This window comes from Larimichthys crocea, chromosome III (assembly GCF_000972845.2).
Source record: "Larimichthys crocea isolate SSNF chromosome III, L_crocea_2.0, whole genome shotgun sequence".
NCBI lineage: Eukaryota > Metazoa > Chordata > Actinopteri > Sciaenidae > Larimichthys > Larimichthys crocea.
In genome coordinates this window covers 50,526,743-50,550,616 of record NC_040013.1, presented here as the reverse complement: position 1 = coordinate 50,550,616, position 23,874 = coordinate 50,526,743, and the positions used below count along the sequence as shown (strand labels likewise).

Below are 23,874 nucleotides of genomic sequence, written 5' to 3'. Positions count from 1 at the left end.
CTTCTGGTCTTCTTCAGATGTACAGTTCTCAGCTCTAAACTTTCCAAAGGAATCCAGTGAGGGCTTTGCTCGTGTCAACATGTCCTTTCCTGCTCTATCGTCTGTCAGTGTGTGTGTTCGTGTTCAGTGGAACCCAGAGTGGAATGAGGTGTCCACCATCTTCTCTTACGCCGCACCTGTCTTCACCAATGAGTTCCAGCTAAGAGGCCAAGTGGACATGCAGGGACGCATCCTCTTGGCACTCATCATCCACGGAAAGCACCTGCCATATAAAGCATCTTTCCCCAACGATGGAGCTTGGCATCACGTCTGTGTCACGTGGCACCGGAACAGGAGCCACTGGGCTATCTATGTAGACGGGGACATGAAGGACATGGGCTCTGGCACAGACAATTCCAGGGATATCTATGGGGATGGCATACTTATTCTGGGTCAGGACCAAGATTCATTTGGAGGGAATTTCACAGAGCCCTTTTTTGGAAATATCACTGACCTGAATGTTTGGAATATATCTTTGGAAAAATGGCATGTCCGTGCCCTGAATGCATGTTCTGCCATTACACCGGAAGTGCTTTTCAGTTGGAAGCTTGATCATCTAAGCAGCCACCCAGTGGTGAAAGAGGTGCAGGCCCTTCTGCATTGCCCAGGTAAGATCACATTTTGTATTTGCTGGTTCCTCTTTCAGGGACGGATCTTTTCCAAGGGTTATCTGTTATCAGTCATGAGTTATAGATCCATGAGTTTAATGGCTCATCAGATGACAGAACACTGAAGAGTGTTTTTAAAATTATGTAACTGGATTTGACAACTCTAGAAAGTTATCACCATGATAATCATTTTATCTTTTGTGACAACAATTGTGAGATGAACAGCAGAGACAGAGAATCTATCATGCTGCATTTTTTTGTTGTTTTTTTTTATTTTTTTTTTGGCATTCAGGTTGTTGTCATCGCAGTGGCCACGTTCACGTCTTTTTTCACATAAGAATAATGTTAGAGGCACAAGTTAAGGCCACTAGTCTTCAGATCTCTAACAACAGGATAAAACTTGACAAATCAGTGCATTATTTGCTGAAAGAAAAGATGTACATAGTAATATTCCTTCAGTGATTTTATGTTATTTTATTTTTAATTTGATTTGGTTTCATTTGAGCTTGAAGTAGGTGAATGTGGGTGTGTTATAGAGTCACTCCAGTCATGGAGAGTTCTTTGGTGAGTACGATGATATGGTAACTGACAGAAATGAGGTCAGGTATTCAGATTCTGGAAAAAAAAAACAACAAAGACTAAAAGTCAGGAGACCCCTCTTGCTTTCCCTGTGAGTCCCGCAACTTTATGGAAGTGAGTGACATAGTAAACTGCTTAGAATACTTTAACCAACTAATTCTAACTAACTAGCTTGTCACTTTATGTAACAAATTCATGCTACATGTTAATATACTACCATATTCTCTTACTTTTTTGTTGTCCAACTCACATCCTTGTGTCTGATGCCAGATCAGTGAGGATAGTGTTGTTGCCTTAGGTTTGGAGTCATTCAGAAATAATTACACTCTTAAATGGCCTGTAAACCCAGAGAGTGTGAAGCTGAACTGTCCGACAAAGAGGCACAACTAGAAACACATTAGGATGACTGAGTGGACAGAATGAAGGGGAGTGAAAGTTAGACAGAGAAGCAGGGAGGGAGGGATGGATGGAGGGGATTCCCACAGCTCCGGCAGTGTGGGGGCAGCTCGGGGAGAACAGAGGTCCACGCAGTGCTGAACAGAAACTCCTCCTGATTCTGAGTTTCCTTTCCTCTTACAATAACAAATCAAGCTGAAGAATCTGAGTTTTTTTAAATTATTATTTTCATTCATTCTAACATATTTGTACTTAAATTCAACCCTTTAATGTTCCTGAATGCCATCATTCTTTTGAATCAGCTCTCATCCTCATCCATTTATATTTTTTACCACTGAAGACATTTGAACTCTCTCTCTCTCTCTCTGCATGTATGAATGTTTGGCTCTTATGAATGTGTTTGTAGCACTGAGCCAGCAGATGGAGCTGCAGGGCTGCAGGACTCTCCAGGGCTGGGCGGATCAGCTCCCACAGTTCGGCCTGACAGACTGTTCTGATCCACTGCCATTCATCTGCAGCAGCAGCAGAGGTGAGCTTCACACACGGTCCACACGAACAGAGGTTGTCAGGTTTTGTCAGGGTTTGTTATTATTATTAATGAACAGAAGTGGCAACAATGATAGCACATGTTGAAGGAATACATTATGATGTAGTCTGAATAAAATGATGCATCTGATGAGACTAAACCTGTCGGATATATATATATATATATATATATAGATATATATTATTATATATATATATATATATATATAAATATATATATTATAAATATATATAATATATATAGATATATATATATTAATAGATATATATATATAAGATCTGAAACATTCACTTTAAAATGTAAATGTACCAATGCAGTAAAAATAAAAAGTTATTAGAAGTCAAGAAGTTATTAAATCCAAACAGCCAAAGACAAGCTTAACCCGCACAGAAATAGTTTAATAGCAGACTCAATCATCTAATTGAGATCATCTTATTTAATGTAGATGGTTCATATCTTGTTCATTCAGTTAGCTGTTTAGTGTCTTTCTCCCTCCATCTCTCCTTAAAACAGGTCTAAGTTTTGTTTTAAGGCCTTCTGCACAGTGCCTGAATATTATTCAGGTGCTAAAAATAAAATACAGAAATCCTTTCTTTATTCATATCTTTTTATTTGCCTGAAGCTATTCAAAGTTAAACATACATAATATGCACAATATAATACTGCATATCTTGCTGGAAATCTTGTCAGAATTTGAGTTCTTAAGTATAGAATGTAAACTCCTACGTTTCCAGGACACAACAGAGGACTGATTTCTACTGGGGTCCCCATCCCTGACCTCACTTTTCAAAATCCCCCTCACCTTTATTGTTTCTCATTCTTTCTTTCATGCAACATTTTCTTTTTAGCATTGTCCTCCTACTTCAGCTGTTACTGTGCACAAAGCAGTGAGTTTAAACAGCAGCAGTAGCACACTGAGTTTAGTGCAGAGATTCTTTTGTTGGACTTGGTTTTGCCTCTGAGGCTACATGCAGGCTTTTTGGTGAAGGTTGTTAGGGTTAGCTACAGCCGTGTTTAAACCCCTTCTTTATTGTCTGTGAAACACAACAGGCTATGCATATAAAACTTCTTGTAGGTGAGAAGGGAGTTCATGAGTATATGATGTGAAGTGAATATGTCATTTCATTTTGGGAGTATAATGATGACCTGTGACCTCAAGTAGTTACTGTCAGTGGTTACTGAAGTGACTGATACAATTAAGAGTACAAATGTCTAAAAATATTTGCCTTCTGTAACTAAATCATAATATGTGAGCCTTAAATGAGGAAGAGCTCCCTGTTGACAGGGAGATCAGTGTCTGCAGGGAGTTTAATGTTTGATTTCCCAGCACGCTTCAGCGGGCTCACAATGAGTTCTTTGAACAGCAGAGCATTCTGCCATTAATATCATCCACGCTGATGTTCTGCTGTTTTTGGCACAGAGCGATACCTGAAGATAAAGCAAATGAGTGATTCTCAGAACTCGCAGCCCACTGCCTTCATGAACCATCTGATGGAGCTCTCCAACCAAACCCAGGTAGAGAACCCAAACACCTTTATTCAGACAACTGCCCTTCTTTCCCTGCTTCTTCAAATATTTCACTACCTGAAAATGTCTGCCTAACATAGAGTAAAGACTTGTTCACAGTTCAGCTGGTGTGTTAAGATGTTTGTAGAATGAAACATCAAATTTTCTTTTTTTTTATTTTTATTGATCACAATTAATTGATAAAGAATCATTCAAGTCTGTTTTTAGGAGCATTTGATGTCAGTTTCTGATGCTGGTACCAATGTTTTGACTTCATAATGTTGGTCTTATGTTCATATAAATAATGAAAAAATAATTATATCAGTTTACAGGAGCATTAACATTTTAGAATAATTGTCAGTACTGAGAAATTATAAAATAAATATGTAATGAAATATCTTAAATGATATATAGGATATTGGGCACTCTGTTGGACTTCCTATGGAGTCCCATAAAATATTAGCATCACCCAGTGTTCATAAAAAATAAAAACAGTATTAACATATGTATGATGACGAATGAAAGAAGTGCTGTAGCTCTGTTTAACCTCTGTTTCTGTCTCCATTCTCAGGTAGTGCTGGGGCAGCAGCCGTCAGGGCTGAGCAGCCTGGCCCAGGCATCTGCCCTGCTGGATGTCTCTTTCCAGGCCCTGGAGGACACCCAGCAGGAGGGTCTTCAGCCAACAGACATGGTGTCCCTCATCCAGCTGCTGTCTCTGGCTGCTGAAGTCCCCACACAGCCTCTCGTCGATGCCACCAACCACAGCCAGGACAACATCCAGGAGCTCAGCCAGAACTTCATCAGTGTGGCTGACAGCATCATCAGTGAAGACAACGCCCTCAAGTGGCAGGCCATCAAAGAGGTACTACAGCTACAGTAGAACTGCATATTTCACTTTGTCTTCAGGCCTGATGCATGTGTGAGATTGTGTATTGTATCATTGTCTGATATGACATAGATTTAGAATATATAATATATAGATATATGAATATATTTTGAAATCCTGGGATTGACTTCTGTTGTGCTGACTGTGGGAAAAGTTCTGACAGCATGTCGTAGCAAAACCACAGCAGGGGGATCACTGAGAGACAGACAGACAGATAGACAGATAGATAGATAGATAGATAGATAGATAGATAGATAGATAGATGCTATTTCAGCTCTGAAGCACTGGAGGGCACTGTGCTTCTATACATGTATTATTGTAAGAGCTTATCATCAGCACTGTAAAGATGAAATTACCACAAGAATAACAGAACAGAGGTGACAAATGCTATAGCAGCCTCCATACATCCTGTGAGGAAATCATGCTCTAACCCAGTTCACAGTTGGTACATCTCATTCTCTCCAAACTCTATTACCAAGGCTTTTTTTGTCACTTCTGCCTCTGCACTATTGATGTGTGCAACTTGATGAGGTTGCTTTATGACAAGTGTTGTGTTTCTCTCAGCGCTTACCTCCCCCATCCCCCCAGGCCTCTCAGCGCTCCAAGGCCACCTCAGCCCAGACTCAATGGATGAGCAGCACTCTGAAAAACTGTGGCTGTACTCATCCACAAACCTCCCTCGCTCTGCTCCTAGCTCTGTCTCCAAGGCTCAGCTCTTAGATGGGCATATTGAATTCAAAACAGACAATGGCAAAATCTGCAATTGTGCTCTGCATTGTAGGCCAATCTATTGAACTGTGTGTGCCCTCTTCAGCCAAACTCTGCGTAGACTCCTGCAAATAGTTAGCAGTGCTGAAAAATCTTTTTTTTTTATTTATTGTGTGGCATTTGAATGGTCATTTTGAAATGTACCTCTTTAGACAACTGTGCTCAGCAGCGCAGACTGGATGAGTGTCCCTGCTACTTGCCTGTGTGTTTTAGGTGGTGAACGGCCCCATGGATGTGGTCAAGAGTATTGCCCGGATGGTGACCGGCCTGAGCCCTCGCTTGATGGCAGAGACTGATCGCCTGACAATTCACAGTCCGAACATCAGTGAGTCTCACACACACACACACTGACGTACTCAACTGTTTGAAACAATTAGAGCAAAGGAATTTGAAAGAGGGATGACACAGTTAGATCTGGGTCCATAATGAAACTGCTACAATTAAGAGAATGTGCTGACTCTAGTGCTGCATCTCGGATTTACTAGAAATGACAATTGCAACATTTCATCACCTTTTCGTCTCCTTCTTTTCTGAATTGCAAGGTGAGCGAAGCATTAGCACCAACACTTGACTGTCAAAATATATATGTACAATTCACATTTGTATGCTGAGGTATTCACCACCACCGCTTCACGCTTCAGCTCCACCTGCTTCCTCAGCCGCCATTTTTATAATACCGGTGCTCCCTCCCCTTCTGCTATGCAGCCAAAATGGTAACAACTGAGTGCGAGAAGTGTTTCACACTCAGCTTTATGACTGTTGCACAAGGGCACTATCCAGATACTGACAGTACACTACAATACATTTAGCCATAATTAACAGTGTGAATGTACTCAAAATAGTAAGTGTCAGTATGGAAGTACTTAAATTCAGTCGCGGCACATGTCTGCTAACAGACACCAAATTAAATCAAACATTTCATTGATAATGTGATCACCTACCAGACAAATTCAAGTATGTCCACAAAATGGTAAATTGTTTTATTGAAAGCCCTTTATAGCCATTAAGAGGAACCTTCAATAGTATTCTAATAAGGCACCCTAGGTTTGCTGGGATGGTATATTGCTTTGGCATCTGGACTTTAAAGCTACACTTTTGTAGCTCTAACCAACACTGAACTCAACAGGTGCTGAATGAAATAATATCCAATGGGTCAAGAAACATAGGCAGTCCGATGACCAGACAGGTTGTGAACAAACACAGAACAACAGTACCACTGTAACCCTGTAACATCCTCAGTACGGTCTAGACATTTCAGGTGCTCTCTCAGTTTGACCGTGACATAAAGTGAATACTAATCTGACAAATCTGTTGAGTTGTTGTGTTCACAGCCTTTCTAATGGTCTAATTGTTTGTGCTTGTTGCCTCATTAGACCAAATTTTGGGTTCAAGCTGTTACTAGCTATTTTAATGCGGTGTCCAGAATTTGAGAAAAACCGTGAAGATTTGTTCCTGGAACTTCTGACACATCAACGTTTCTTTTAAGGCGTCCAATTTTCTTTATCTCTGCTTGCACTTAAGGATGCAGCAAGAAAAGATCTCAAGTAGATTCCTGAGATAAAATAAAGCACTGGCTTCTCGCAATCCAGCAGAAATATGCTAAAGTTGCCATGGAAACACAGTTCCAGCAGAGGTTAATTAATCTTGATTGAAATGCAATATATAATACAAATTGTCAGCATTCTTACAACATTAAAATTGACTTAATAATAAAATATTATTTATCTAAGGAGGTGGTTCAGAAAGTGCTTTTCCAAGATTCTTTGTGCAGAGCAATGAACAGTAACTGCAAATCTGCTCTTTGTTGTCCTGTCTTTTTCAGAACTGGAGGTACAGCAGCACAGGCTGCAGGAAGGATCCAAAGGATCAACCTTCTGTGGGCCTGAGACAGAAAAACGCACCAACCTAGACTGTATTTCAGTCCCACATCAGAAGATACAAGATCTCCATAACAACGGTAGAGGAATGTCACAAGAATTGTCGTCCACCACTTGCATTTACAGCAATCACTTATTCAGACTTATCTGTCACAACGCTGAGTGTTTGCAAAGAGAGAAGACATTTTATTAACCGAAGTCTTGCAATGCACCAACGACATACTTGTGAATGTGTAGCATGTATTCCCTACTTACACTTCCAAGGTCTTGCAGTGAAGTGCAATTGGAGGTGCATTGTTGTGTTTTGCAACAACTATTCATCTTGAACAATAAGCCGTCCTAAATGAACTATATTTCTCTTAGTACTGTGTTATTTGGATGTCTGATGCAAGCATAAGCCTCCTCTTGCTGTTGTGTTATGTGTGCAGGCTTCAATAAGCTCACGTTGGTCAACACGTGGTACGGCTCTCTGCGGCCTCTTTTCAATCCTGAAGAGAACATCACTATGGTTCCTACCGTCACTGACGGCAGCCAGAGGTAACATGACAACACAGTACAAGCACAGTATAGCATGCTTTTCAATAGAAATAAATTTGAATATGAAACCTGTCCATCTGGAAAATATTAACAATAATGTTAAAAACTTGAAATGTGCATTTCAAATGACTTCCTAATTAACTTAACTTGTTTTCTTTTTCTTTCTTGTTTTCCAACATATTTTGCTTATTCTTCCATTTAAGGCCATAGCTTGCTCTTCATAGTTATAATGTGTGACTTTGTGTACATAACCAGGTATTTGGGCACCGTCCTGGGCTCTTCTGTCATATCCACCACAGTGCTGGGAGACGACCAGCCAGTTAGCACAGCAGTTCGTTTCCAGCTCCAGCACCGAGTACAGGTTAGCTACATCTGTCTGAAATGCATCCTTTGAAATTCTATTGCCATTTCTTTTTTTAAAATGAATCATCACATCTATTATATATTCTATGTTTCTTACAGAATCCTGCTGGTACTGTGTATGATCCAGTGTGTGCCTTCTGGGATTTTGATCTCACGTAAGTACCAATAAACAAAGCATTGGCAGTTTGGAGGTCTCAGATGCCTCTGTACTACCGTTATCTAAAACATGTTTCATTAAAAAATGTGATAAATTTTGTATCATTTTTGAAAGCGTTAGAGGATATTTTGATTCTTGGCATTCCTTTTATGTATGCAGTTATGTAAGTATGTGCTGTTGTGTCTAACTAGTCCGGAGGCTGGTGGGTGGTGGAATACCAAAGGCTGTGAGGTAGTGTCCAAACAATATGGATACACCACGTGCTACTGCAACCACACCACCAATTTTGCATTGCTGCTCCAGGTTTACGAAGCCCAGGTAAACATTCCTCTGCCCAACTATCACTCTGTATCTTGTAGGCTTTGTAGGCTGTAGGCTTTCATCTACAGCATGGGCTACTATTTACAGCTCATGCTCTCGTGTGTGTGTGTGTGTGTGTGTGTGTGTGTGTGTGTGTGTGTGTGTGTGTGTGTGTGTGTGTGTGTGTGTATGTGTGTGTCTGTGTGTGTCAGAGGAGTCCAGAGAACGAAAAAGCTCTGCAGGTGCTGACGTTTATCGGCTGTGGAGTGTCTCTGTGTGGCCTCCTCTTCACCTTCATCCTCTTCATCGCTGTGGGGTGAGTCACAAACGTCACAGAGGGCACTCTGTAAAGCGAACAGGGTGAAAAGCATTTCATAAAACCCTGCCAGATTCACATCAATAAATGGAAGAAAAAAACAGAACATTGTGCTCTGCAGATATGTCAACAGCACCATAGTGAAACATTTATGAAAAAACCTGAGAACTACTGTGAGATCTTCACTCAAATACTTCATGCTGTGTGTGTTTACATGCACGGATATGTGTGTGTGTGTGTGTGTGTGTGTGTGTGTGTGTGTGTGTGTGTGTGTGTGTGTGTCTGTGTGTGTGTGTGTGTGTGTACCTGTGTAGTGTCCCTAAATCAGACCGTACCACTGTCCACAAGAACCTGATTGTTGCTCTGGGCATCGCAGAGCTGCTGTTGATTTGCAGTGACTGGGCATCTGCCAATGAGGTGAGGCTTCACAGATTCTACATATTTGTACATTTGAAGTGTAAAGCCTCAATGCCATTTTTTTCTACCTCTGCTTCAATTCAAATCACAGTCCACAATTAGAGAGACAATGAGGTGTTTTTACATTAGCCCTCCCTGCCAGCACTTGTTGCAGTGGTAAAGCACTGGCTGTTCCTCCTCACCACCACCCGCTGTGGACTTGTGGGCCCCCTGCAATATTTTTATTCTCATAGTTCCTTTGAATGTTTTTAAAAAAAATGCAAGGAACTTGATGCAACTTATATATAATATATCTTATCATATTATATCTCTACCGCTGTCTCTTTTTCTTATCTTTGCATTCTTTTAGATGCACCACTGCTCCATTTTGCACATATACAGTTATCAGATCATGTTTTGGTTATTTGTTCAGTTTTTCAGTAGAACTTTTATTATTAATTGTTATTTCATTATTGACATAAATGACTCTGTCATTAGACCATGGGACATAAAAAATGACTTCATGTAGAGGCTCTGCCTTGAGCACTTGAACCTGCTCCATTCTGTAATACACCCATGTTGGAGGATTATTACACAAATCTCACAGTCGTTGGTCACAGATTAAAAATTTTGTGTGCTCTAATCAATTATTAACAATGAAATCATCAACAATAGATCAAATGATCTGGAAAAAGCTGTTTGTAGTGTTGAACGCACAGAGAATTGCAGGCAAAGTTTTTCTCTGACTACATAAGTCAAAGTTCATCTAATAATCCATAAGTAGTTAGGGTTGGGGTTAGGTTTTTATTTATTGAAAGCCAAACCCAATTAGCCAATCTGCTTCAGTGTGTATGTGGTTTGCTCAGGTTCAACTGACAAGCCTGTAACTGTCATCACATTTTGAGCCATATGTCCATAAATACATAACATAGAAAAATGATAACAAATACAGTATGTATAAATCTGTTATGTGAATCAAGTTTGCTGCCGCTCACAGTAAGAAGCTGACTGGGAAAATTTTCCATTATTTTTGAAGATAATCGTGTCATAACCATGTTAATGTGTGAAATAGTTGCCAGGACATCTTCCTTTGGATCAAAGTCCCAATCAGCCACAGCACAGACTGTGATAATCGAAAACTCGAATTTCAGCATACAATGAAAATTTGGTGACTCATTTATATTTCTGCTTGTCCCACACTCGGGTCAGGACGAGTCATTTAAAGTTTCCTGTTAATCAACACTTGATTGAGGTATCTTAAATACTGATTGTGAGGTATCCCTGATCTTTACTGTAGATGTTCTAAGAAAACATTGTGACCCTTAACTTGCACAACCTTACTCAACTTAAAATAATTACTGTTAATTCCAACAAACAAACCCACATCTCCAGAGTTTTTCCATTCAGTCCAAATATGGAGATTGCCAAGAAACTCATGACTGTGATTTGTGCATACAGTCCACAAACCACCTCTTTCTTTTTTTTATATATATATTTTTAATCCTGCAGGCAGCATGCTATGTGGTAACTGCACTACTCCACCTTTTCTTCATGGCTTCCTTCTCTTGGATGCTGGTCGAGGGCCTGCTGCTCTGGAGCAAAGTTGTGTCAGTCAACATCAGTGAGGATCGCAGGATGAAGCTCTACTACATCATCGGCTGGGGTAAAGTCTCATTCCCTCTCAATGGCTTGTCCAGTTGGTGTTTGATGTATGACCTGGTTTTGAATGGAACATTCATTGTCCTTTTTCTTAACATTATAAATCATACACAGTTTGGTTAAGTTAGGGAACAAAAACTACAAGGAGATCATGGTTTGGATTTTTTTTAAAGTATTTTAATTTGTACATGATGTAACTTATGCAAATTACATGAATTGACTTTTGGTTTCACATGGGACATGAACCGTGGTCTCCTGGGAGAAGGTCGACAAACAGTATAAAACATGGACATGGACACTGTGACATCACCCACAGCTTCTGGTCATTGCTTTCTTGGCTGTCCTGCCTCTGTCGGCTCCCAGCTAATCCAAAAATGGGCAAAGAGGTGAAGCGTAGGTGGAGCTGAGACAGGCTTACCTGTCAATCAGAGCAGCCACACTATGATTTGAAGAGGTGACACTGACACTAACACACTCACCTGCTTGCCTCTCTTGTGCATAATTTAGATAAAAACATTTTTAAAAAGCAAGTGCATCAGGAGACTTTTTAGTAAAATGCAGAACCAAAAAAAGTGTCATCGCTCATTATGCCTCTAAAGTGCTAATGCACAATCTGCTTGAAGGACATATCAATAATCTCAACGAGCGTTCACATTTACAGTCAACGTGTGTTAAGTCACTCCTGATGATTTCACTTGTAACGTGTACTGAGAGTGGAATTTAGTTCAGCCTGGTCCAGCTGCTGCAGGAATGGGACATGTTGCTGTCCTCAGACAGCTGATAGGTAGAGTTCATGTGGGGACACACGGGTGGGGAGGGCACATGGAGGCAGCTTCATGTGGCCACAGTGGCTCAATGGTAGTTAGCTCTATTAGAATCTTTTGGGAAAGAATTAGAAAAAAAGACAAGTCATGCAAAATTCTGAGATTATTTCATTCACAACATGTAACCTTTTACATTATTTTATCAGTTTCAGAGCGTCATAGTGATAGTTTTTTTTGTTTTTTTGATATGTTCAGTCCAAAGCCAGTAAGCCAGGACGGTGTCGATGGCTCAGTGTGAAACCAAAATATATAAAGAGAAGATACATTATTAACTTGAGGAATTGAAAGTGATCTTAGCTTCTGTTAGAAGCCACAAATTACACTACAGAGAAAAGAGAGAAACATGTTGACAATGGCACAATACCATTGCAATATCTTTGTATATTTATTTAAAATATAATGTCAACAGGTCACAATTTGCATTTGCACACCAAAAATATTAAAATCTAACTGGCTGATGCCATAAAATATACTAAGCATACTTATCTTCCTGCCAGAAGATGATTTTCCATTTTGGACACATCATTCTCAGGACTAATTTATATTTTAATCAACAGGGAGATTGCAGCATGTTGATAACTCTTTGTCTGTTCTTTAATGCCATCCCAGGGTCTCTTTGTCTGAGGACGATTTATTAATGTTAATTTATGTCAGTGTTACATGAAGCATGTTATGTGATGTTATGTTTTACTGTAACCTTAACCCAGAAAAAAAAAAAAAAAACATCCTGCAGCTGCTACTGTTCATGTTCCCAAATCCATCTGTGAGTGTGTGTTATGTCGCATAATGGCTGAGAACAGTGTGTGAATAAGCACCACAAACACTCGATATTCAGGTGTTCCTTTCAGCTCTCCATGCAGATGTGCTGAATGTTCCCCTTCAGACTAAACAGATGAAGAGAACAGGACAGACTAAATAGTATTCAATGGACGCCGCAGCAATCACTGTTCCATAAATCTGTCTTTTAAACATGCTGCTTTTTTTGTTGTCATAGCTGCCATACTTCATTTTCTTTATCATCTGTTTTTCAGGACTTCCTGTTCTCATAGTTGGGGTAACACTGGCGGTATCAGTGGACGAGTACAAGGCAGATGATCACTGCTGGCTCAATGTGAAGACTGACACGATCTGGGCCTTTGTGGGTCCTGTTATATTTGTCTTGGCGGTATGTAACCACACTGTGTGTGTGTGTGTGTGTGTGTGTGTGTTTTCCAGAACACAGCAGCGCGCCTGGTTTTCAATCAGCCCTAAAGTTCATATGTTACTCTGCTGCTCGTCAAGCTCTACTGGCTACCTGTAGCAGCCCGAATTCAATTCAAATCCCTAATGCTGACTACAAAGTAGTCCCTCGTTCTGCTCCCACCTACTTGAATGCCCTTATACAAGCATATGTTACGGCTCTCTGCCACCTGTATGCTCAGGACAATCCAGACTCTTCTGTCTGTTATTCCGCATTAGTGGAACGCACTACCAGTTCCTACCAGATCAGGGGCGTCCCTCTCTACCTTTAAAAACTTCCCAAAGACCTCTAGCTCTTCAGAGAGTACCTCCTCTCCTAGCACTACCAACAACTGGACAGTGCTTACTGCTGCACTAACATGTCTTAGTAGCACTCTTCCTTGATGGTTTCTCTTTTTTATAAGTCGCTTTGGATAAAAGCATCAGCTAAATCACTAAATGTGATCTATTCCTGCCCAAACCCTCCAACAAAAGGCAGTGAAGAAGACGATAGCCAACAATAGATGTAGACAATGGAAGTGGCTCAGGAAGTAGACCGGGTCGTTCACTAATCAGATAAGCAGCGGTTCAGTCCCGGCTCCTCCAGTCTGTGAGTCGAAGTGCCCTTGGGCAAGATACTGAACCCCAAATTGCTCCTGAAAGCTGCACCAGCTTCTGCATTTCCCTTCTATATTTTCTCTTTGGAACTATTTTTTCCCTCTCGGAGGCCAGGAGCAATGAAAAACGAAATAATGTACATGAACTGAGTACAGTTTACTGTCATGTGATTTCCTGCAGCCTGAGGAGAAGGAGGGTAAACTTTCCCTCTTGTTTGCCAGAGGCCATATTCATGCTGTTGTCCTTTGCCTGCAGGTCAATGCAGTTGTGCTGTGTCGGGTTGTCATGGTGACTGTCTCCAGTGCTCGTCGTCGTGCTAAGATGCTCAGTCCAAGCTCAGCATCAAAGATGCAGGCCTTTGACCTCACCTGGTGAGATACGTTTCTCTACCTCTCTCTATCACTCTTTCTCCATCTCTCCCTCTCCACCTGCTTTCTATGTGTTTTCTTTCATGCGTCTTTTTCTCTTGTGCGCCCACGCCTCTTTCACTCTCTCACTCACACATGTTTGCTTTTTGGTCTTGCCAGCCATAGTCAACAGAGCCAGTGTGAGAGCTTGGGAGTTTGGGCTCGGGAGTCTGCTGTGGGAGTTGCAAGGGCTTATCAGCTTAACACCAGGTCCCAACACAGCTGAATGTCTGTGTTCCTGTCTGTGTGTGTTGGGTGGGTGTTGGTGGTGGTGGTGGTGTGGTGGTGGTGGTGTGGTGGTGTTGGGGGGGGCTTGGGGTGCATCTTGGGATCTGATCTTAAAACTACATTCTGCCATAATTCCGTTAATTTTGATGAATTATTTTTTAAGTGCTGTAATCTCAGCTTCCATCTACTGTATGTTCACTTCTTCACTGACCATGGAACCCATTCTTAGTCCTGTTTTTTACCATGTCTCGGAGAAATGCTGCTACTTTTATGACTTCTAATCATGTTAAATGATGTCTGTCAATGTTTACCTTATTGTCACTGAATCCCATGACCTGAATCATACCATTAATGCATTCATCTGACTTGTATTTACAATGTATGCTGTGCAATGTGGTCATCTGATTCTCTGACTTCCCTACCCTGTCAGTTGCACTCAGCCTCCAACCCGTGCATCTCCACTACAGTCATCAGTCTGTAGTGGAGGCTCAGTACAGCTGGTCCATGTAGTTTTTTTTTTTTAATCTACACTGTATTTTTTAAATGTTCCACAAACATGAGGAAATATCTTTGAAATAGAAATATATTTCCTATTACAACCATACATGTGTATGATTGTCAGTCAGAGCTGAGCAGCAAACACAATTTCCCTATTCATAGTGACAGGTCTGTTTATGTTGCTATTGGTTACTGGATGATAGTACAAACATTTCTAGTAATTCTGCTACACTATAGGTATGTATACAGGCATTTCTAGTAACATAATCACAGGTGAGGAGTGTTTCTGACAAACTATATATGTGCAGGTGATGCCTTTATGATAAAACACAATTTACCCTGATGCACATGCTATGCAGATCCCTTATAGAACACATTCCTGATCTTATTTCATGCATGGCTGAGGGTTTGTTTGCTTTCGTCTTTTTATTTCATCATTTACTATTCCAAGTATTCATTAAATATCTTGTTTTTGATTACTACCAATATTTTATTTTATTTTGTTTTTTTGTGTGCAAGGTTGATTTAAAACAAAAAAAGGGCATACTATAATAATAATTTTGTTAAATAAGCATTTTATCATTGATTTGGACCAAACGGTAAAATATTTTATATGTGAAATATATCTAGTTGTCACAAGCATTCAGGAGATATGACATTCAAGTCCACAGATTTTGAAGTTCTGTAAGGAAAACTTCATGGAATATTAAAAATATAAAACTTCTTCTGTAGTGGAAATTCAGTCTAGAATTTTGTTTCTCAGACAAAAACACAAGGTTCATTGTTATAATGCTAGCGTCTGGCCAAATTGCAACAAATTTGACACTTCACCTTCTCAAACCCTTAGTAATATACCCACCAAGTGTAAAGTCGGATGAACAGACAGAGATTCCTTCCTTGATAATTAAATACTGTTCTATTTGTTTGTTTCATTTTGTTGACCTCATTAACATTAGCTGGCTGGAATAGAATATTTTACAGCTGGCCATGTTTCTCTTTAGCATTAATGATAGATGTCATGGTCAGGGTAACCTCTTTTTGACCAGCGTTGTGTATTCAAAGGGTAATGTCAAAATGGAGTTTTATACAAAAAGCATGAAAGAAAAAAAATAAAATACTTTTGTCCCACGTTGTGCATTAAAAGGTCAAAGGGTCATTAAATATATTACACATGGCAACCAGAGACCCTGCTTTTCTTTGGAGCTAATAGTCCAAATAAGAACTGCTGACAGTCAGTGAAGTATCCAGGGCAATGGGAACTAGTACTAGTACTCTTTAAAAATGGCATTGTTCAGTTCAGAGCACCACGTATAAAACATTATTCACCAAAACCAGACAAATAAAACCAAAACTATGCATGGCTAGACATTATTAGAGATAATTAATTTTTTGTATTGTGGCGGAAGTGTCCCTTTAATGCATCGAATCACTTCCTGTCAGTACGTCTACATTTCTTTCATGTACTTAGAATAGAAGAGTAAGAATTAAACATAATGGATTACATCTACTGTATGCTCACTAAGTTCTAGTGACACTTACTTTCAGTATTTTGAGTACAAATGTGCTTTTTCAGATATATAGATATACTGTATACAAGTCAGTATACTTGACTTAGAAGCTATTACTAATATGTATCACGGCTAATAAGTTATTTTTTCATGTTTAAGTTCATCAGTCCAACATGCAGCAGCTCTCTTCCATCCAGGTTTACTTTTCAGACGTTTGTCTTAGCCTGATGGAAATGCAACGACTCTATCCCCACTCTCGCTGGGTCTCTTCATTCCCTCATGAACAGACTGAAGGTAGATGCCTGTGCCAACTCTGGAGTGTTCAGGAGATTAGAGGGAAAATGACTTTCAAAAATAAAAGGGAAGAGAGGGAAGTGGGTGCCGGCTTTGTCCTTGCAGACACAGTGTAGTCTGAAAACTCAATCTTTCTACCCAGGTGCAGCAGTGTGACAACAATAGTGGTTTGAACAAAGGCAACCTTTTCCGCCTTGCCCCATGAAATAGTTATTGGCCGTATAAACACCAGGATCATTGAAAGGATGATTGCAAAGAAACAGGAGTATGACGGCGGTAGGCTGTAAAAATCTATAGCTGTGTGGAGATGTGTGATGAGGATTCAAGGAGGAAATATTTTAGAAGAAAATGCTGTGGGAACCTTCAGTCTGTACCCATGTTTTCTGAAATGTTTGACAAAAAGATGATGCGCAGAGAATGTGGGTTTCATGATTTGTGTATTCATGATTCACGTATGTGCATTTTGTGAATGTTTGCAGGGCTGTGACTCGACCAGTTCTTATCCTGCTGCCAGTACTGGGTCTGACCTGGTTGTGTGGAGTCCTGGTCCATCTGTCTGTGGTGGTTGCCTATATCTTCATCGCTCTCAATGCCTTCCAGGTAAACAATGATATATAATATTTGCAAACTTTATGTTTACATTTAATTCAAATCTCTGGATAATGGTATTATATTAGTGCCTACTTAGAGCTGTGGCCTTATAATAACATGTATGAATGTATGAATGCATGCATGCATGTATTGAATGATCATTTATCAGATAAAGAGCCAGATATTTGTAGGTGGAGACAAAAACAGAGCAGTACTGAGCCCAGAGTAAATATTGGACATAACTTTGCCAGCTGGACACAAACATAAGTCCAGATGAATGCTAATGTCGCCATACTAAGTCTTCAAGCTAAGGTAGCGTTTTGCTTAACTTCAAAAGTATTCATATAGGTGATCTCATTGAGTGTACACAATGAAATGAAAATGCACATTATAATTTCAAATGAAAAAAAAAAGTGAGGAATGTTCTTTTCAAAGCTTTTGTTAACTCATTACATGTGAGCTGAGGACAGAGGTAGTTTGGCTGAAAGTGTGTCATGGAGGTAGCATATGTCTCTCTGCATGTTCTTCAGGACAGCAGTGGGGTTGACCATGGGGAGCTGGGCTGTAGTTACATCTATGTCCTTTTGTTGCATCACAAGGAACTTTATTCTTTAAAGCCACAATGCTAACAGTTATTGGCATTTTACAAAGCCTCACAAGTTGTGGTGGTTAAAGGTCAATTGTTCTTGTTTTTAGTCCAGTCAGTCTCATGTATTACATATTACCTCACACACTAACTTTAAGGGTAGTACAAGAGGAAATCATTTGACCAATTGCTTTGTCTTCTGGGGAGCATGAATGTTCACATTTCATTGCCAGGAACGTCCTGGAAGGGTTCAGGTCCTGGAAGGGTTCAGGTCCTGGAAGAGTTCAGGTCCTGGAAGAGTTGGAAGATTGTAGCCAGTAACCTTGTCAGCAGACCGAGACATAGAATATAAATAATTATTATTGTGTGTATTGTGTGTGTTGTCTGCCCATCTGCAGCTGTAATTTTTATAAATGTAACTGTGTATTCACGCAAAATGAGATGTGTGTGTGTGCGTATGTGCATGTGTGTGTGTGTGTGTGTGGGAGAAGACAGTCAGGCCTTTGAAAGACTGAAGGACAGGTCATACCACATCTACCTTCATCTCTCCTCCCCTGATAACACAGCAGTTACTTCCTCTCTCAAACATTCTTCCCTCACTTCAACCTTTCCCATACACTGTCCTTGTTTTTCTCAGACCTTCCATCCACTCTGTACATCTCTCCCTCTCTCTCTCCTTGTCTTTTCTGACCCCTCTTACCCTTCCGTGCTATTCCCCAGCCTTTAATTAATCAAAATGAGCTTGGCCTGAAGAGAGCTGCTAGTTAATTTAGATTTACTGCCAGTATCCAGCTGAGGGTAGATAACGCTACAGTAGGAGTTCTTCCTTGTATAGGTAAAAAAAACCTTACTGCGTTGCTTGGACAGACTATAAAAGTATAAGAGGGAGAGGTAGCGGTAGAGTAAAGATCCAGCAGAGATTTCAGTTCACTGTATTCCCTAACGTCCAGCATCTGATATAATTAGGTTTTTTAACTTATTATTGTAGGTTATTGTTGAATACATTTAAAGTTGATGAATTAAATCTTTTCATGAGTTGTCCATTAAAGGACTGTTTCATTCATAATTCTCTTTTGATACCACAAAGTAGATTGTACTGGGCTTAATTACATTTCAATTATTACATTTCTTGCCGCATAAACGTAAGTCTCTGTCTAGCTTTGGTAAAGTGGAGACTTAAAAAAAGTTGTTTACCCGCAGAAAGACATAGCCCTACAGCCACTGAGGTGGCACATGAAGCAGAGGAAGTTTGTCTGTAGCCTGGAGAGGATTTATAAATAGCAAAACAATAAAAGCTCTGATGGAGTCACGGTTAGATTAATATGTCCTTCAATAATAGACGCTTATCTAACAGTGGTTATGCTTGCTCTGATTAGAAACGTAATCAGAACACTGTGTTGACTTGGGTTCTAACTCACTCACATCGCTGCCTTAATCACATGTATTAAAGTCAACACAGTTGCTCATGCATAGCTGCTCCAAAATATAAGACTCAGTAGGCCTTGAATTCTTGTGATCTCTGTCCTCTGAAGTGTAAACTGAGGACTGTTGACAACAGCCACAAGAACCAGTTAGCTTATCTCCCTCTCTATCCAATTAGAAACTCCCCCCTTAGATTTTCATTGTATACACTGAAATCTATGTAGACCTTTATATTTAGTGTGTGATTCTTCAGATCAGTGGACTGTAAACTATTATATTCAATATATAGCGCCATATCATAACAAAAGTTATTTCATGACACGTTCCATACAGAACAGGTCTAGACTGTACTCTTTATAATATTATTTACAGACTGTACTCTTTATAATATTATTTACAGAGACCAACATTTCCACCATGAGCAAACACTTGGCAACGGTGGCGAGGAAAAACTTCTAAAAGAGCAGAGTGGCAGAAGTTTGACGAGGATGTGGACAAGGTGCTGGAAGCAACAGCCAAAGGAGATGTTGAGAGGAGGCTTCAGACTATGACGACATCATAATGAGTATGACCGCTGAGAGGTTTGGTGTTGAGGAGGAAAGGGCGGCCAAGCAGCCTTACTTCAAGTACCAGAGGGCAGTTTAAATCCATAACATCAGGACAGAACTGAAAGCTTTGAAGAAACAGCACCTCTGGTAGAGCTCCATCTCATGCTCAGGAAGAGGCTCCTAATCCTGCACAGAGCAGAACAACACAGGAGACGGCAGAGGGAGAGGGCTAGGAAGCGGGTTGCCTTCATCAATAACCCTTTCGGCTTCATGAAGGAGCTCCATGGACAGAAACGAAGTGGACACCTGGCCTGTTCGAAGGAGGAAGTCAACCAACACCTCTACGACACCTTCAGCGACCCCACCAAAGACCAAGAACTAGGACAGTGTAAGGCTGTAATAAGACCACCAGAGCCTGCTGAGGCCTTCTATCTGAGGGAGCCACTACTGAAAGAAATTCAGGAGGTGGTGCAGAAAGCAAGGACCAGGTCAGCACCAGGACCGAGCGGAACGTCCTACAAAGTCTATAAGCACTGTCCCAAGTTGCTGCACCGGCTTTGGAAGATCTTGAGGCTCATCTGGAGAAGAGGAAAAACAGCACAGCAGTGGTGGTTTGCAGAGGGAGTGTGGATTCCTAAAGAGGAGGACTCCAAGACGATCAGCCAGTTCAGAATAATCTTGCTGCTCAGTGTCAAAGGAAAGATTTTCTTCAGCATTGTAGCTAAGCGACTGACTGATTTCTTCCTCAAGAATGGATACATTGACACCTCCGTGCAGAAGGGTGGCAGCTCTGGCATACCAGGATGCTTAGTGCACACTGGCGTGGTCACTCAGCTCCTCAGAGAGGCAAGGGAGAACAAGGGCGATCTGGTGGTGCTGTGGTTAGATCTGGCCAATGCCTACGGCTCAATGGCCCACAAGTTAGTCCTCGAAACACTGGAGAGGCACCATGTTCCAGCTGCAGTAAGAGAGCTCATCCTGGATTACTACGGTGATTTCAGCCTGAGGGTCTCAGCAGGATCATCAACATCTAAGTGGCACAGATTGGAGGTGGGAATCATCACAGGCTGCACCATCTCAGTGGTCCTGTTCGCTCTAGCGATGAACATGTTGGTGAAATCAGCAGAACCAGAGTGCAGAGGTCCCAAGTCCAAATCTGGGATCCACCAACAGCCTATCCGTGCCTTCATGGATGACCTGACAGTGACCACAGAGTCAGTGCCTGGAGGCAGATGGATCTTGACGGGGCTGGAGAGGCTAATGGGATGGGCCAGGATGTCATTTAAGCCAACGAAGTCAAGATCCTTGGTCTTGAAGAAGGGCAGAGTAGCAGACAAGTTCCGCTTCTCTATCTCAGGAACACCAATCCCCACCATCTCTGAGAAGCCGATAAAGAGCTTGGGAAAGTTCTTCGACAGCAGCCTTAGGGATTCAGCCTCCAACAAGAATACCTGTGAGGAGCTGGAGGGATGGCTGAAGGATGTGGACAAGACAGGCCTCCCGGGAAAATTCAAAGCGTGGATTTACCAACACAGGATTCTGCCAAGGATACTGTGGCCATTGCTTCTCTATGAGTTTCCGATTACTACCATCTCAGATCTGGAAAGGAGAGTCAGTCGCTACTGTCAGAGGCAACAAAGAGTGTCGTAATGCTGGAGCTCACTGTGCCGTGGGAAGAGCGAATGGAGGAGGCCTTTGAGCGGAAGAGGGGGAAATATGACGGCCTAGTCAGCAACTGCCACAGACGAGGCTGGAAGTTTTTTGTTTGCCTCTGTGCAGGGCCTACACTGCATTGGGCATCACAGGAGAGAAAAGGAGAAGGGCCATCCGGAACAACACAGAGGCAGCAGAGAAAGCCTCTAGGTGGCTCTGGATAAAGAGAGCGGATCCGTGGTTAAATGTTGCTAGGGGAACACACTGAGGCGTCATGAACGTCAGCTGGGCCGCCTGAGAGAGGGTGTCTGATGTTCGAAAGGCCCGAAACACTCAATGATCTCAGGTCCATCACTGATGATGTGCCCCAGCTAAGCATCAGTAGATATTTCATTATAACTCTTCGAGGCAGAGGTGGAGTTAACGTGGCGTTATAGTGACTCAAAACTTGTTAAGGAGGAGGTTGGGATGGATGCATTTGTACAGAGTGTCTCACCCGGACACAGCTTGCGTCTTTTAACAATGACTACAATCTTTTCTCTGTAGATTTATTCTTGGACGAGAGACAAACAGAACAGGGACCCCCACATGTGATTAATATTTTAAAATGTTTCACATATTAAGCCTGGCCTAAAATAACTTTTATATTTACTTTATTCAGCTTTTGTTTCACCTTTTTGACCTTATATACTGGGTTATTAGCCAATGTGTTTATTAAAAAGTTGTATAATTATTATTGGTTATTAAATGCCAAGCGCTGTCCATCTTTAGACATGTCTACTATTTCATCCAATTGGAGTGCAAATGCCTCCGCTGTTTGTAGTTTCTCAGTCATCTGCACCCGCAGATTCACCATTATTTTGGTGAAAATTGTCAGTTATTATGACAAAAATTGGCGGACCGCCTGCATTGCCTCTGCGGTAACCTGCGGACCCCTGGTTGAAGACCCCTGGCCTAAACTGATCTAAGCCTTTATCGTTGAGGTTGCAGATCAGAAAACGCTCAATTAAACATTTTTGTAAAGATCACGTGGGTTCTGAAAGGCACTGACAAACTACGCTACAGATCAGGACGCTAACTTATAAACTGCTCCATATAGGTTGTTGTGGAAGGTGCTAACTAACAACCTCTTCCTGATTTGTGATTTAAGAAGTTATATACAAAGTTAAACTAACTCTTACAATACTTTAAACAACAGAATTTGATTCACACCTCAAAAAAGCAGCTGAATGCACAATAGTTGAGTTACTGTAGAGTTACTCCAGCAGGAAGTACCTGCCAGACAGTCCAACAAACACTCTTAGTCCAAACATTTCCCCAAACTTTCCAAAAACAACAAGCTGACAACTCAACTCGCATTTCTGTCACTTTTCATGCTTACAACAGAGTTTAGCACTATGAATGCCATCCCTGAGAAACTCTGTGCACTGTTGTGTACAGCTTCTAAAGGTTACCCCCCCCCCCCCCCACCCCCCCCCCCCCACGATGCCCGACTTTTCATTGGGATCATCTTCAAACAGTTCTGCTTGCTGATGCCATCTCATTTTTTTTTTTTTTTTTTACAATCATTAAGAAAAAAAACACATTTTCCAAATGACATTTCTGGTTCATTTTTCTTGTAAAAGTTATAAGACACAAGAGATCTAATTTGGATTCAGTTCAGCCACACCCTGCTGAATCCAACTGAAGCTTGTGCCAAAAGGGAGTAGAAAACCACCCACAGACTGAGAGCACAAGGAGGTATTTTGCAATACATGTTTCTTTTTTGTTAGTAAAGAGAAAAGCATTTGACAGAGGTGACAGAGTGGAGTACTAAACAGATTTGATGAAGACATTGTCAATAAAAGCTATTTGAATAGAGTTTATTATTCTCCGTTTTCCACCTTTCACATGTGTTTCATAATGTGCCTGTCTCCTCACCACAGGGCCTGTACATCTTCTTCGTGTATGCTGTTTACAACAGTGAGGTAAGGAGGCATTCAGTCCATTGTCAGTGTGATTGACTGTCAGCACTGCGGCAGAGACTCAGAATGTATCTTTGTACGGTATGTGAGGCTGCCATCCATTTGGACAAACCCGTGGGTGTAAAAATGCTGCTTCTCATTTAGGTGAGGAATGCCATAAAGAGGATCAAAGAGAAGAGGAAGGCCTTATCTTTCACGGTTAGTGAGTAAAAAGCACACAGCAATGATCTGGTCCATCGTTACGGTACAGAAAATCTCTACAAATATTAATTTTACTTTGCTTTTGTGTGGACAGTTTGTTAGTGCATCAGTAGTGTAGTAGCAATACTACTGCACATATTATGTTTTATGATAATAGTATCACTCTGCAGCCTTTCTTAAAGGGTTCTGGTGTATTTTCAGAACTGTTCCCAGCCAACCAGCTTCCTACCCTCCCAGAGGGCCCCGATTACCTCCTGGGGCCGCAGTCCTCCAACCCCCTCCAGCCCTGAGACCAGTGAGACCTCTGGACCCACCAGCTCCACCTCCACATCACTGGTCATTAAGAATGGTATACTGCAAAGAACCACTGAAAATTGTAT

The 23,874-nt window shown here is 41.1% G+C and overlaps 1 protein-coding gene across 1 annotated transcript in view; it reads left to right on the top strand.

The window, feature by feature from the left end:
* Window positions 1–23,874, top strand: part of adgrd2 (adhesion G protein-coupled receptor D2) — a 30,573-nt gene that overhangs the window by 1,276 nt on the left and 5,423 nt on the right. Inside the window, exons 4-22 of the mRNA XM_019264432.2 lie at window positions 18–647; window positions 2,029–2,151; window positions 3,590–3,684; window positions 4,247–4,537; window positions 5,543–5,654; window positions 7,152–7,286; window positions 7,635–7,743; window positions 7,999–8,104; window positions 8,206–8,261; window positions 8,455–8,581; window positions 8,776–8,879; window positions 9,194–9,296; window positions 10,785–10,938; window positions 12,790–12,923; window positions 13,850–13,965; window positions 17,009–17,129; window positions 23,255–23,296; window positions 23,438–23,491; window positions 23,696–23,843. Coding sequence (XP_019119977.1) covers window positions 18–647; window positions 2,029–2,151; window positions 3,590–3,684; window positions 4,247–4,537; window positions 5,543–5,654; window positions 7,152–7,286; window positions 7,635–7,743; window positions 7,999–8,104; window positions 8,206–8,261; window positions 8,455–8,581; window positions 8,776–8,879; window positions 9,194–9,296; window positions 10,785–10,938; window positions 12,790–12,923; window positions 13,850–13,965; window positions 17,009–17,129; window positions 23,255–23,296; window positions 23,438–23,491; window positions 23,696–23,843 — 2,760 coding nt within the window. The remainder of the gene's footprint in view (window positions 1–17; window positions 648–2,028; window positions 2,152–3,589; window positions 3,685–4,246; window positions 4,538–5,542; window positions 5,655–7,151; window positions 7,287–7,634; window positions 7,744–7,998; window positions 8,105–8,205; window positions 8,262–8,454; window positions 8,582–8,775; window positions 8,880–9,193; window positions 9,297–10,784; window positions 10,939–12,789; window positions 12,924–13,849; window positions 13,966–17,008; window positions 17,130–23,254; window positions 23,297–23,437; window positions 23,492–23,695; window positions 23,844–23,874) is intronic.